This window comes from Myxocyprinus asiaticus, chromosome 10 (genome assembly GCF_019703515.2).
Source record: "Myxocyprinus asiaticus isolate MX2 ecotype Aquarium Trade chromosome 10, UBuf_Myxa_2, whole genome shotgun sequence".
NCBI classification, from domain to species: domain Eukaryota; kingdom Metazoa; phylum Chordata; class Actinopteri; order Cypriniformes; family Catostomidae; genus Myxocyprinus; species Myxocyprinus asiaticus.
Genome location: NC_059353.1, coordinates 4,824,408 through 4,838,972, shown reverse-complemented (window position 1 = coordinate 4,838,972; position 14,565 = coordinate 4,824,408). Strand labels below are relative to the sequence as shown.

At 38.5% G+C, this 14,565-nt stretch overlaps 1 protein-coding gene across 3 annotated transcripts in view; it reads left to right on the top strand.

Moving 5' to 3' along the window:
* The first annotated feature begins 416 nt into the window (after nucleotides 1–416).
* LOC127446822 (neurabin-1-like) overlaps nucleotides 417–14,565 on the top strand; it is a 94,871-nt gene continuing 80,722 nt past the window's right edge. For all 3 annotated transcript variants that reach the window (XM_051708072.1, XM_051708073.1, XM_051708071.1), the window contains exons 1-2: nucleotides 417–537; nucleotides 1,032–2,833. In XM_051708072.1, coding sequence (XP_051564032.1) covers nucleotides 1,148–2,833 — 1,686 coding nt within the window. In that variant the 5' untranslated portion in view covers nucleotides 417–537; nucleotides 1,032–1,147. The remainder of the gene's footprint in view (nucleotides 538–1,031; nucleotides 2,834–14,565) is intronic.

Genomic DNA, 14,565 nt, shown 5'->3' with positions numbered 1-14,565 from the left:
AATACATTACTGACCTTGAGTAATCTAACAGAATACGTTACAAATTACATTTTACAGCATGTATTCTGTAATCTGTAGTGGAATACATTTAAAAAGTAACCCTACCAACCCTGCCTATTTTATGTTTTATTTGTAAGTTAAATAAGTATTTGGTTAAATATTAGCCAACTCTTTAGCAATATTGTATATTTATGTGTTCCAGTTTGATATGCCATTTTAAATGGTATCATGATTATGTTTTTGCCATATTTTAAAAATAAGTGTCACATTTTTTATTCTTTTTTGTTTCACGTCTGTTACATGTCACCTCCAATAGCCTGCGTTTACTCCCATTAAGTTCTTCATTCACGAACGCTTTGTGAATCGTCTCATACGAGTCATGAAAAAGAACCGACTCAAAAGATTCGCGAATCAGATAGCACTACTGTGTGGAGAACCATGGCGGTGCAACAACTGACATGGTTGCGGATCTAAATTACACGCAGCAAAAAAACAAAACAAAACCCGTCGCTCGTAAACATTGAAATATCCGTGAAGGTAAGAGAAACAGATGCTTTGATTGTTGCAGGAGTTGTGGTTGTCTAACTCGATTCCCGAAACTTTATCCTGAACATTTGTTGGAAGTAAAGCTGCTCTATTGTTCCACGGCGAATCCCACTGCAGGAGTTTAGTGGGTTTGGTGGGCAGGTTTTCGGCGGTAGTTCTTTATCATTTAAAGAAGATCGGTTTAATTTAGGCCTTCAACTATAACTAAAACTTCAATCGATTACTGAGACGATCTTAGATATATACCGAATAGTTATACAGATAGATAGTAGCCTACCGAATCAATGGAGACCTGTGGATCTGCCTGCAAATGACTGTGGGGAAACTTTTTGTTCTGTGTTCAAACAAAGTTTCTTTGATGAGATGGATAAGTGTCGGTTAGTATTGATCTGGTAGCGAACAAGGGCCGAAATAACGAACATTTAGAGTTAAGAAATTTGACATGTTAAAATATAGAGTTACAATTTCTCTTTTCTTTTCTTCAGATGAGCGCGGGGATTTGATACCATGTATCAGAGTGACTTAGAAAGGCTCATGGCATTGTCCGGTTAACGATAAAGGACCACGGAGTTAAAAAATACTGCTTTAAAGTCAGTGGAAAATGATCAAAGCAGAGAGCAAAGGAGAACGCACACTGCGGAGCGCTTCCCCGCACAGAAATGCATATAAGTCGGACTTCCACGCCATTAAATGCTCCTTTGATGGCACCAAATCCGAAAGCGTGGCCAAATCTTATGCTAATGGCTCCAGTGACCCCCGGGAGGCCACCAGAGGGAGGCCGTTTGGCAACCGGATCAACAAAATCAAGAACATTTTCCTGCAAATGGATGGCCAACAGCAGCAGGAGAACCAGGAGGTGAAACCAGCTCACAAAACGGAAGGATCTCCGGTGTCCCCAGTGGCCAAGTTTCCAGTCAGTGCTAACAAAACCTGCCTCAGTAGTGTCAACAACCAAGAACCGCAAAATACTGACAGAACTACAAAGGGAGAGGAAGTCGAGATAGATAAAGCTGCCCTGGCGGAGAAATTCTCAGTGACCAGAAAGCTCTTTGAGAAAGGGATAAATGAGCAGCCCTCCGCAGAGAGGCCGCTACCTGGCAGAGTTTCTGTGCGTCTGTCCCAAGGGAATGTGTCCGAGGAGGGGCGTGGGGGTCGGAGGTCCTTTGGATCTTCTGAAAATAACAGTAGCAGCGACATCAAAAGCCCATCGTCATCCGAGAGGAGGGACAGTGAAGATTCAAAGCAGGTCAATAAACCATCACTTAACGCTGGACCCATTTCCAGGCGGTTGGAGAGTTTTATTGCTGATAGCGACAATGAGGAATCAGTTCGAACCTCAGCTAAAAGTCCTGAACGATCACTACCGTCACCTCTACGAGGAAGTTTTCAAAAACCCACTTCACCAGCTACGGATCCCATGCACCAACCCACGTCCCCAAATTCAGACACTTCTTCCAAACCAATATCACCTAAAACAGACATAGCAGTTGGAGGTCCTCCATTCAAGTCCACCAGCCCTGTTTCTCCGACCAGCAAAAGTACAACCGAGCCTCTCTCGCTCAATGCCCATAGCCCAATTAAACGCTCTCTAACCCAACCAAGCAGTCCTCAACCGAGGGACCTCAAAACTTCAGTCCCATGTAGTAGTTTTTATGAAAAGTTAAGGAGTACAGATGAACCAAAAAGTGAGAACCACATCATTTGTAGCCCATCTAGGGACAAGCCTCCTGAGCAGGCCCCACTATGCCTGGGCCGTGCTGGAGCAGGAGTGGTCCGAGCTGAGCTGGTAGTGGTCCAAAATGAGTCTTCGGAGAGTGAGGAAAATGACATTGAGTTTTTGGAGGATGTTACGATGGAGGTGAATCTACAAAGGGAACTTAAATCTGAGGCACCAAGAGAAGGTGTGGCTGACTCTTTGAAGGTGTCATCACCTCAAAATCACATGGAGAAAGATACAGAGGTGTGTTTGACAGTAGAGCTGAAGAAAGAGGAACCAAATGAAGAAGAGGAGATTGTCCAGCAGAGAGAGAATAACTGTTGTGAAGATGATGAGGAGAGTGAGCAGGAGGATCCAGATGAATGTGGGAGAACATCTCCAGTTTTTTATAGTTTTGAGAATGCTGCATTTGTGGATAAGGAAGTAGAACCGCTTCAGAGCCAAGAGCAGGATGAAGATGAGGAGGGAGATGATGAGGACTACGAGGAATATGATGAAGCTCCTGGTCTCTCTGAAGATGATGAACTATCTCCACGGAGGAAGATCAGATTCTCCACTGAACCCATTCGGGTAAGCAACATCATAGCAGTAGTTGGGTGAATCTCATGAAAACATGTCCAGGTCACATTTCACCCCAAAATCAAAAGAATTAATAAGAAATTGCATAAAGACAGCCTATTTAGGACCATTAAGAATTTTTGCATTGTGACATTCTCATTAGATTACAGTAATGAAAAAAATATTGTAATGCAGTGTTTTTTAAATGTAAATAGGTATATATTAAATACAGTACAACAAAGGCCACCAATACAAATTTAAATACTTTATTATAAAAGTAATATATCGGGGTGATTCTCACAAAGCCTGTAAAGAAAATGTCCTGGTTATTTTTAACCCTAAATCAATAAATAAAAAAAAATTTTTTTTTTAATTATGCATGAAGAAAACAAAGCCTACATTTAGGACCAGCGTCCGGATGTTTCGCTTTTATATATAAATATATTTAACTTTTAAAATATATATATATATATATCTCAAATCAAATCAAATCATTTTTATTGTCACACAACCATATACACAAGTGCAATAGTGTGTGAAATTCTTGGGTGCAGTTCCGAGCAACATAGCAGTCGTGACAGTGATGAGACATATAACAATCTACAATATACATCAAATTTACACAACACAATTTAAAATCTAATATACACATAATTACACATAACGCAATATACAAATAATAACATACAATGTACATTATACAATACACACAATATAGAATACACATTATTCAATAAAAAATATATATAGTATATATAAAATATACAGTAGGTTGTATTGTACTGTATTGACATTCAGGCTGTCGGTTGATAGTCAGTTGCCAGTGTGTTGTTAAGAGAATATAATTTATGACAATCCAGTGTGAGATAATAAGATTAATAAAGTGCAGTGCTGATATATATTGATCATGAGAGATCAAGAGTTCAAAAGTCTTATATAAATATATACACACACACACACACACACACTGGCAGCCAAAAGTTTGGAATAATGTACAGATTTTTCTGTTTCAGAAGGAAATTGGTACTTTTATTCACCAAAGTGGCATTCAACTGATCACAAAGTATAGTCAGGACATTACTGATGTAAAAAAACAGCACCATCACTATTTGAAAAAAGTCATTTTTGATCAAATCTAGACAGGCTCCATTTCCAGCAGCCATAACTCCAACACCTTATCCTCGAGTAATCATGTTAAATTGATCATTTGATACTAGAAAATCACTTGCCATTATATCAAACACAGTTGAAAGCTATTTGGTTCATTAAATGAAGCTTAACATTGTCTTTGTGTTTGTTTTTGAGTTGCCACAGTATGCATTAGACTGACATGTCTTAAGGTCAATATTAGGTCAAAAATGGCAAAAAAGAAACAGCTTTCTCTAGAAACTCATCAGTCAATCATTGTTTTGAGGAGTGAAGGTTATACAATGCTTGAAATTGCCAAAAAACTGAAGATTTCATACAAAGGTGTACACTACAGTCTTCAAAGACAAAGAACAACTGGCTCTAACAAGGACAGAAAGAGATGTGGAAGGCCAGATGTACAACTAAACAAGAGGATAAGTACATCAGAGTCTCTAGTTAATAGACGCCTCACATGTCCTCAGCTGACAGCTTCATTGAATTCTACCCGCTCAACACCAGTTTCATGTACAACAGTAAAGAGAAGACTCAGGGGTGCAGACCATATGGGAAGAATTGCAAAGAAAAAGCCACTTTTGAAACAGAAAAACAAAAAGAAAAGGTTAGAGTGGGCAAAGAAACACAGACATTGGACAACAGATAATTGGAAAAGAGTGTTATGGATCTTAACCCCATTGAGCTTTTGTGGGATCAGCTAGACTGTAAGGTGTGTGAGAAGTGCCCCACAAGACAGCCACATCTATGTCAAGTGCAACAGGAAGTGTGGGGTGAAATGTCACCTGAGTATCTGGACAAACTGACAGCTAGAATGCCAAGGATCTGCAAAGCTGTCATTGCTGCACGTGGAGGATTTTTTGATGAGAACTCTTTGAAGTAGTTTAAGAAGTTCTGAAATTTTTTTTAAATTGTAATTGTAATTTTTCACGTTATTAATGTCCTGACTATACATTGTGATCAGTTGAATGCCACTTTGGTGAATAAAAGTATTAATTTCTTTCCATAAGAGCAAAATCTATACATAATTCCAAACTTCTGGCCACCAGTGTGTATATTTATAATAGGTAGACCAATATAGCGGTTTTACTGATTAATCGGTGCCTAAAGTTGTTTTTGGAACTATCGGTTATGGGCAAAAATCTACACTGATAGATTCCTTATTCCTCCATGTTCCTCTGTGGCCGGCACTATTTTGAGATAATCAAGTAATCTAAATTGAAGCTAGGGCATGCAAAGTAAAATGAGAGTATATGAAAACATGTCCCCTCAGCACATACGTTGTCTCCCCAACTTCATATCTTGTGAATAATAATAAACTTAATTTATTATATAAACCTAAATGATTATTCCTAATTAAACGTCATCTGGTGAAATGTATATCAAAACTCTTAATCTGGTGAATATATAGGCTATACAACATAGATAGCATTGTAATGGAGCCAAGTCTCTGTCATTTCAAAATAAGAGCCCCTTGTGTGTCCCACATTATCAGAATCAGAATGAGCTTTGTTGCCAAGTATGCTTAAACATACAAGGAATTTGTCTTTGTGACAGAAGCTTTGTGACAGAAAATATGCCTAGCCTAGGCAAATATGTGTGTGTGTATATATATATATATATATATATATATATATATATATATATATATATATATATATATATACACACACACATGTATGTACAATATACAAATCTGTTATATACAGAAGCAAGGGAATGTAATGGCAGAATAGGTGTGGTATGTTGGATAAATATAAATAGACTAAGCTGTGTATTGCACATAATTATTGCTCAATGGGGCAAATTTAACTGTTCATGAGATGGATAGCCTGAGGGAAAAAACTGTTCCTGTGCCTGATGGTTCTGGTGCTCTGAAGCGTCGGCCAGAAGGCAACAGTTCAAAAAGGTAGTGGACTGGGTGACTGGGGTCCAGAGTGATTTTACAAGCCTTTTTCCTCACTCTGGAAGTACACAGTTCTTGAAGGGGGGACAGGGGGCAACCAATAAACCTCTCAGCAGTCCGAACTGTCCTTTGTAGTCTTCTGCTGTCTGATTTTGTAGCTGAACCAAACCAGACAGTTATTGAAGTTCAGAGGACAGACTCAATGACCGCTGAGTAAAACTGTATCAGCAGTGCCTGTGGCAGGTTGAACTTCCTCAACTGGCAAAGGAAGTACAACCTCTGCTGGGCCTTTTTCACAATGGAGTCAATATGGGTCTCCCACTTCAGGTCCTGTGAGATGGTACCCAGGAACCTGAATGACTCCACTGCTGCCACCGTGCTGTTTTTACCCTCAATTTGTCATTGGTGCTGTGGTTTATGGGCAAATATCCTTTAAAACAAAAACCTCTCAAAATACTAAATGACCTCATATGCTTTGCATTTGTTATCCTTTATAATGGACTGTAAAGTTCATTTTGCAAACTTTTGCATATACTGTATTTTCTATTAGTGTTTCTCTCATGTCTTCATATCTTTGCTTCTGTGGACTTAATGGAAAATGTGCTTTTGTTTTTAATTTGTTTATTAGAGGCACGTTCAATGTATGGTTCATGAGCAGTCAGATACATCATTGTGGTTTTGGAAAGCAAAGGTTTTGGGGACATTTCAAGGTCTGCTGGTAACCCTTCCTGGTTTTTAGAGGGACAGAGAGATGGCCTGAAATAAGGTTGATTAAATGAGGGAGAATTCAACAGATTGGCATAGTACTCTGTTTATGACCTATTGCTGTTCCTCTCCTGTCTGTGGCAGTACAGTTCTTCTGAATAGGGATTGTAATCGTAAGAAATATAACTATTCTGACTCCAATTCAAATTGGCTGAATGATTCTGATTTCTTAATGAGTCCAGTAATGATTCTTTTAGTTGTAGCACCCTTATTTACGAAAGAAAAACTAATGCTATTTTTTTTTTTTTTTTTATAACAAAGTACCTGAAAATCAGAACTCTTGAGTTTTGTTAATGTGTCTTGAACAACACATTGTCAAATGAACATCCAGTCAGTAATTACACTTTTTTTTTTTTTTTTATAAAATTGTATGATTTGTTTTTCTATTAAGAAATATTTTTTTGTTAATTTCAAAAATTTCAGTGAGATTTTAGCCAGATTTAAACCAGTACAGTGTTTAGTGTTCTGTCCACATCGGTGGATGAAAGCAGACATTCAAGAACCGCCAATGGAAACGAATGTCATGGATATTAGGGATGAAAATAATCAGGGATCTATTTGATATTAAATTGAATTATGGGTTGTGAAACGAAAATGAGCGCGTTTACATGTACGATCTCATACCGATTTATGCGTAATAATATGCAGACAATATATAAGGTCATGTAAACACCTTAAACGATTTTCCTTTATCGGTACAAGGTCATGAATGATTTAAGCATAAACTGGTCAGCACAAGTAGATTTTTTCCCATTAGCCCCATTTCGCATTGCATGTAACACCTTTACCGGCATTCTTACTGGCTTATCCAATATGCATAAGTGTTGTGTGCGTGACTTCTTTATGTTTCGTCTTTAAAGCAGAGAATAATCCAATGATTTCAAATCTTACGTAAACACTGTTTTTTTACGTTGTCAGATTTTCTGAATAAGCAGATTTTTGGTAGTTATCAAAGTATTGGTGTGCATGTAAACACTTATTATTGTGAATGTTTATTTTTTAGTATATTGTGGTTCAAAACTGTGATATATTGCATTCTTTTACTTAGTGGTGTACCGATCAGGAAATTTGTGGTCGATACCAGTCACCGATATTTTAACACTGATCACTGATATTTAAGTACCCACTGCCACACTTTTAAAAGTTATTTGCTGCAGTTATATGTTTGTGCCCCACATTGAAAAATGACATTAATTTTACATTAATTGTGAAGCGCTAACATTGAATTGAAAACAGTTATGAATAATTCTGTTTATAACTCCAATCACTAATTATTAATCAACTGCATGAAGATGCAGTTCCATTATTAAAGGTTAAACTGTAATTTATTGTTATTAGTTTTATTGTGACAAACATATATCTCTGATTTTTATTGGGGTTCTCATCTTTATTTGTAAGGAGTTCAAGAAGGAAGTGCTGAAACCCTATTGAAATTGCTCAGATTTTTATTTGTATTATACTTCTGCCCTAAAACTGATCGTGCAGACCAAACCATAAGGTCTTGAAGATACTTGAAACTTTGGGGAATGGTAGTACTCCAGCTGGCTAGGCATGTGCATATATAGGTGTTGCTGTAGCAAAGGCAAACATGTTTTGGACCATAACCATATGTCGCACACTCAAGTGCTTTATATCATTGGAATCTTAGGCTCAAGCCGAACAAAATGGCTATCTCTGATTTCCTTTCCGTCATTAAATAGATTTTTCGCAAAACCTACTTTTTCATTCTAGTCCTAGGCCATTTGACCGATCGAAACCAAACTAGTGCGAATATTCTCTGGAGTCCCATTATCAAAAAAAGGTTGAACTTTCGATTAATCTTCGCAATGTACGAAAACGTACGAAGCATCAGTGGCCACTTTTATGCAAATGCTTATAACTCTTGAAAGGTATGAGATATTTTCACAAAACTCTGGAAACGTATATATGGGGTCTTTCTGAGGACACCTGAAAATAAATGCGCTCCTCGACCATTTGGTGTCACTATAAAAATTAAAAACCTAACAATGGCTCTAAATAAGGAGCCATTGATCCAATCAACCTGTCATTTTGCATGCATTGTCTTTGTCCACGGTTCCATTATGTTCTATCAGGATAATTTCATATATCGAAAAACATGGCCACCATCGACCAATCAACTTTCAGCAGCTTTGAGACAAGGTTAACAAAGGCCGATCAGAACAAAGCAGGGTGGGTATATTTGACTCTAGGCCCTAGAGGTCTGTGCAATATATATATATATTTTTTTTTAAAGAAATGGCGTTTTATATGCGTGCAAATCGCTGTATATTATGCGGTGTGTCACACAGACACATGTTAGATATATGATAGATCTCCACTTTCTGAACAACTTTGCCTCAAGGACCATTAGTGTCAATCAAATCGTTCATTAAATATTTGAGATTATTTAAAAAAACTACTTTTGTGAACTAGTCCTAGGTTTTTTACGTAACATCAACAACCTGTACAGGAAGAATGTTTAGACAGCCTAGATCAGGGGTGTCCAAACATTTTCGGTCAGGGGCCGCATTGCTGTAATAATTTAAAAAATGTCTAGAAGCTACTAGATTGTGGCTATGCATAATCTTTATATTGTATGCTTAATATTATGCAAGTTTTAATCATTTGAGCTCTATGGCATGCTTGTGTAGGCCCTACATGTAAATAAAGCATGGGGTATTTCACTCACAAAGAACACTTATAATGGAACAGTGATGCATCTTATACAAAATATTATACTTATTCACATTTGAATTTTTTTGACATCCATTCAGTGGCACTGCAAAGCACATATAGATCTGCTACTGAGTGCTGGGTGTGACCCATCACAATAATCAGAATCAGATGACATTTTATCACTTTATGAAGTGATGCAAGGAATTACTCTTTATTTTTCAAGGAATTACTCTTTATAGCTATACAATTCTATCTTCTGTTCTGTTGTTACTTGCATTACAAATATGATTTTAATTTGATCAACATTATCGTGCTTAATTTTATTTTGTAGATGTGCATGTGAACGCATCAGGCACAGACATGCAAGTGTTTTAAGTGCTCTCTGCTACAGTGTGTCCTCACTCAAATGGCGCTGGGAAGCCCGTGAATAATTTTTCTCGTTGCAACGAAATATCAGAATGAACCAATTAATTATAAGTTTCATCAACATCAGGCAATAGGTGAAACTATAACAGTCAAAAATATTAAAAGCACCAGGGGCGGACTGATCATCAGGAGCACAAGGCATTTTCCCTTGCTGTGCAAGTACCAGCCCATCCTACAGGCCATATAGATGGCCGCCCTGGGCTTCAGCATGCCATAACAAAGCGAAAATTCAATAAACTCTGCAAGGTAAGCCAATAGAATGGCTTTTATTTTGAAAACAATTTAATGGCTTTTATTTTGAAATTACTTACACATCGAAGCTCATATCCAGAGCTTGCTGAATAATGTTCACGCCTGATAAAAATGCAGAATATAAGTCATGAAAAATATTACTTTGTGGCTCTTTGAGTCTTTGAGGCTTACTTTGTTTAAAGGATAGCAGAAACAGCGCTTGTCAAAGCATAGGGTTTTTCACTTTTTCTCAAGAATAATCTGGGGAAGGAATTAAAACGTCTCATTACATATGTAACCTCGGTTCCCTGAGACGAGGGGAACGAGACGTTGCGTCACTAAGCTGATGCATATGGGGAAGTGTCCTTCTACATGACCTAGTTGAAACCTCTCTACAATAACGCCTATTGTAAAATTGGCTATGGTGTTTGAGCCCTGCCGTTTTAGGCGCGAAGCTGTCCGCTATAAAAGTGAGCACGCAAACACCATTCCTATGAATTTTCTGACTGAGGTACAAAGATCGCATTGCTTACACCTCAAAGAACTCTGAGTCTTGTAGTGTGGCCAGCTTACGCAATGTCTCATTCCCCTCGTCTCAGGGAACTGAGGTTATGTATGTAACGAGACATTCCCTTATGACTCGGTACACTTGAATTTTTGTCACTAAGCTGACGCATATGGGTAACAGTGTCCCATCATGCCACACTGCACGACATAAACTTCCAGAGAGGAAACATGACACCACAGTCCCGCGGGATGGCGACCAACTTGAGTATGTCACAAGTGAATAACCCTCATGATCAGCCACGAGAGGAACACTCAGAAAATATATATGAATTATGGTCACAGAGTATGGATTAACCCCTTCACGAACCCAGTCGGAAAGGAAGTTTATTTGCCTGTAACTTTGGGAACACAGTGTTCCGAAAGCAGGCGGATGTGGAAAGTGACAGAGCCCATATTCTGCGACTCGTAAGCCAGGGTGACTGTATCAACGATCCAGTGAGAAAGTCTTTGCTTGGAGACGGACATTCCTGCATCCTCCATAGCACACAAAGAGTTGGTCAGACAGTCTGAACTAGTGTGCGCTCAACATATGTGTGTAGCGCTCGCAAAGGTCATAACAAATGCAAGGACTGTTCCTCATCCAAATTAAATGGAGGAGGGAAAAAGTCTTGAGGGTGAACCACCTGCGAGTGTGTGGTTATAACCTTAGGTACATAGCCTTTTCTGGGTTTGACAGTGGTTTTAAAAGACCCGGACCAAACTCCAGACATGAATTGTCAACTGACAGTCCTTGCAAATCACCAACCCGTATTATTGAGGCCAAAGCCAGCAGTGATGCGGTCTTAAGAGAAAGCACACGCAATTCAACATAGTCCAGAGGCTCGAAGGGAGGCCCCGCAAGCACTGTTAGGACAAGGGTAGGTCCCAAGTCAGGGCTATAGCCGGGCGAGGGGGATTTAGCTGCGCCGCGCCCTAGGAATTATTATTAAATCATGTTTTCCTATAGAGGTACCCTTTATGCAATCTTTGTATGTTCATACATGATATAATACTCCACTCACCATTGGGAAGCGGTTGTGCATAATGTGCAAACTTTATTGCATGTGATTAATCTGAGACACAGAAAACAACATTTTGAACAACAATATTCCTTTCCTGACAAACAGCAGTGGGGAAGAGGGGAACAGCATTGTGTCAGGAGCGCTTTTGCTGCGCGGGGGGTTCCCGTCAGCGTGGGGCTTGCTGCGCAGGGGGGTACATTATTTTATCTTTTATATAGAGAGTATTTTTCTTTCATACTGACAACCAATCCTTCAAGGAAGAACAACGCCCCATGAAAACACAAAAGAGATGTAATGAAAGCTAAACTGAAGGCTTCACTAAAATATCTGCACAATATTCTATGATGTCTTCACCATCCATCACTATGTATTTTGGTGTATTTGAGTTGCAGCCTTTCTCTGCAGGTAATGAGGTTATGGGATCCAACAACATCTGTCTGAATAGAAATACACAATTAGGTTCAAAGTCAGCGTTTTAGTATATGTGGACAATATATGTGAGCCCTTCACAATGTGAAAAAGAAAAAGTGAAATGTAGTGTGACAGGTTTTTATTTTATTTATTTATTTATTTGGGTTTATGCATAAACCCAAACACAAATTCACAAATTCAGTCTTTATCACTCACGTGCTTAGTGGAGAAGTGGAGAGAAGTCACTTGCATGTTCTTGTAGATATCTATCAAATAAAAAAGACAATCTTGTGGCTAGGAAACCAACAGTTACAGAAAGTTTTACTTTGTAAAGGTTAAAATTTAAAGTGCTTAATATGGACTTGCTCAACATTTTGCAAAAACTTACCCATGCACTGTGCTGCCTTTATCAAGCAGTGACAAAATTGTCTGTTGTCTGATAACTGGTGTAGTTTCATTCATTCTGTGATTATTATTTAGAAGTTATTGGAAGCACTATATGTTGGTTCATCAATCTCATGCCCTGCAGAGAGAAAAATAGATGTCATGAGGTCTTAGTTCTATCTTCATGAATTCTCATCAGGATTCTTAAATATATATATATATATAAACTGGATGCAGGTTTTTATTTGGACTATGTGGCTACATTTCTAAATCTAAAAGTTAAGAGCTCAGAGTAAAATAATTTATAATTATAGAATGCATGAAGGAGAAAAATTATTTTGTGCAGTTAGTCGTGTTAATGCTTAAAATAGTATTAGCTTGTGGAATGTCTGCCATACAGTTTACTGTATATTCTTCTAGGATTTTTATGACGTGAATGAGCTGAGAAAATGCAGTGTCCTCAACACAAACAGTTACAGCCTGGTTACAAAAGTTCTTAAAAATTATTTTGCTTCCAAACAACACATTTACAATAAACTGTAAATTTTAAATTCGCCATAGTTTCACGTTCAAAAACTGCGAGTGAAGTGAAAGAAAAATAAGCAAATGCTCACTCCCATTTAACTGAACTAATGGAATTTTTTTGTCCCTGAAGAATTTCCTGCTAAAACTACTAATGGTTAAAATGTTTGATAGATATGGTTCTATATAACGTTTATGCCTGGTTCACATATCCTCTGTGAGCATTGGACGTTCACATTGGCCGCGTCTCTTCTGTGAGAAACAACAGGTTCAACACAAGGGTTCTTCAGGAAGATGTGGTTCTATATAACTATTATGCTGGGTTCACACATCCTCCATGAGCGTTGGATGTTCACATTGGCTGTGTCTCTTCCGCAAGAAACAGCAGCGCCTCTGCGCAGAAATCTATAGGGGTCCTACAACAAATCTTTTCTTTAATGTCATAATAAGCTGAGGCTATTGCTGCTTCAAGGACAGCAAAGGGCAGTCATGTGCACTTCATCTTCATCAGCACACTTGGTTGTGATTGGTTAATGTTTTGTCTATACTGTACACCTATATACACAGAATGGCAAAAGGACCATTCAGTTTATTAATTCTTTCCTTTAAGTAATTTTTTTTTAGTTTACTTGCACGCAGACATATAAATTGTAGTGTACTATAGGTTCGGTTTGAATCATTTTGATTTGCTTTTGTGTCTTTTCTATAATCTCCTGACTATTTTAGTGTTGTACTGCACTCAGAGCCGCTGAGCTCAGCGTGAGCAGAGCGGCAAAAATAGGCTCAACGCCAAACCTATCCACTCGCTGACGCATCTGGGACGCTTCTGGGACACGTCACCTCATGACTCACGCTTGCAGTGGGAACGGTAATCTGTTTATATGGGCGCCGAAACAAAATGCGCCGCTCACGCCCTGCTCACGGAGGATGTGTGAACCCGGCGTTGAGGTCAGTAAGAGCCATATTTTTTTTTTAGAGTGTTGCTCATAAAATGTGGTCACATCTTCATCAGTCACAATTATAGACAAACACAATGTGTTTAAACTAACAACGCACAAAAAATTATAATCTTTCATGTCTTTATTGAACACAGTAAACATTCAGAGTGCTGTGGTAAAAGTAAGTGAACCTTTGGATTTAAAAACTGGTCGATTCTCCTTTGGCAGCAAAAACCTCAACCAAGCATTTCCGGTTGCTGTGGATTAGACCACAAAGTTCAGAAGGAATTTTGGACCATTCTTCCTTACAGAACTGCTGCAGCTCAGCCATATTCTTAGGATGTCTGGTGTGAACGGCTCTCTCTTGAGGTCATTCCACAGCATCTCTATTGGGTTAAAGTCTGGGCTCTGACTGGGCCACTCCAAAAGATGGATTTTCTTTTTTTGAAGTCATTCTGTAGTGGATTTACTTTTTGGGTCATTGTCCTGCTGCCACACTGAGCTTCAGCTGGCGCACAGCCACCCTGACATTATCCTGTAGGATATCTTGATAAACTTGGGAATTCATTTTTCCCTGTGATAGCAAGTGGTCAAGGCCCCAAAGCAGCAAAGCAGCCCTAAATCATGATGCTCCCTCCACCGTACTTCACCGTTGGGATGATGTTTTCATGTTGGTATGCAGTGCCCTTTTTACACCATACGTAGTGCTGTGTGTTCTTCCTAAACAATTCAACCTTAGTTTCATCAGTCCACAAAACATTTTCCCAGTAGCGTTGT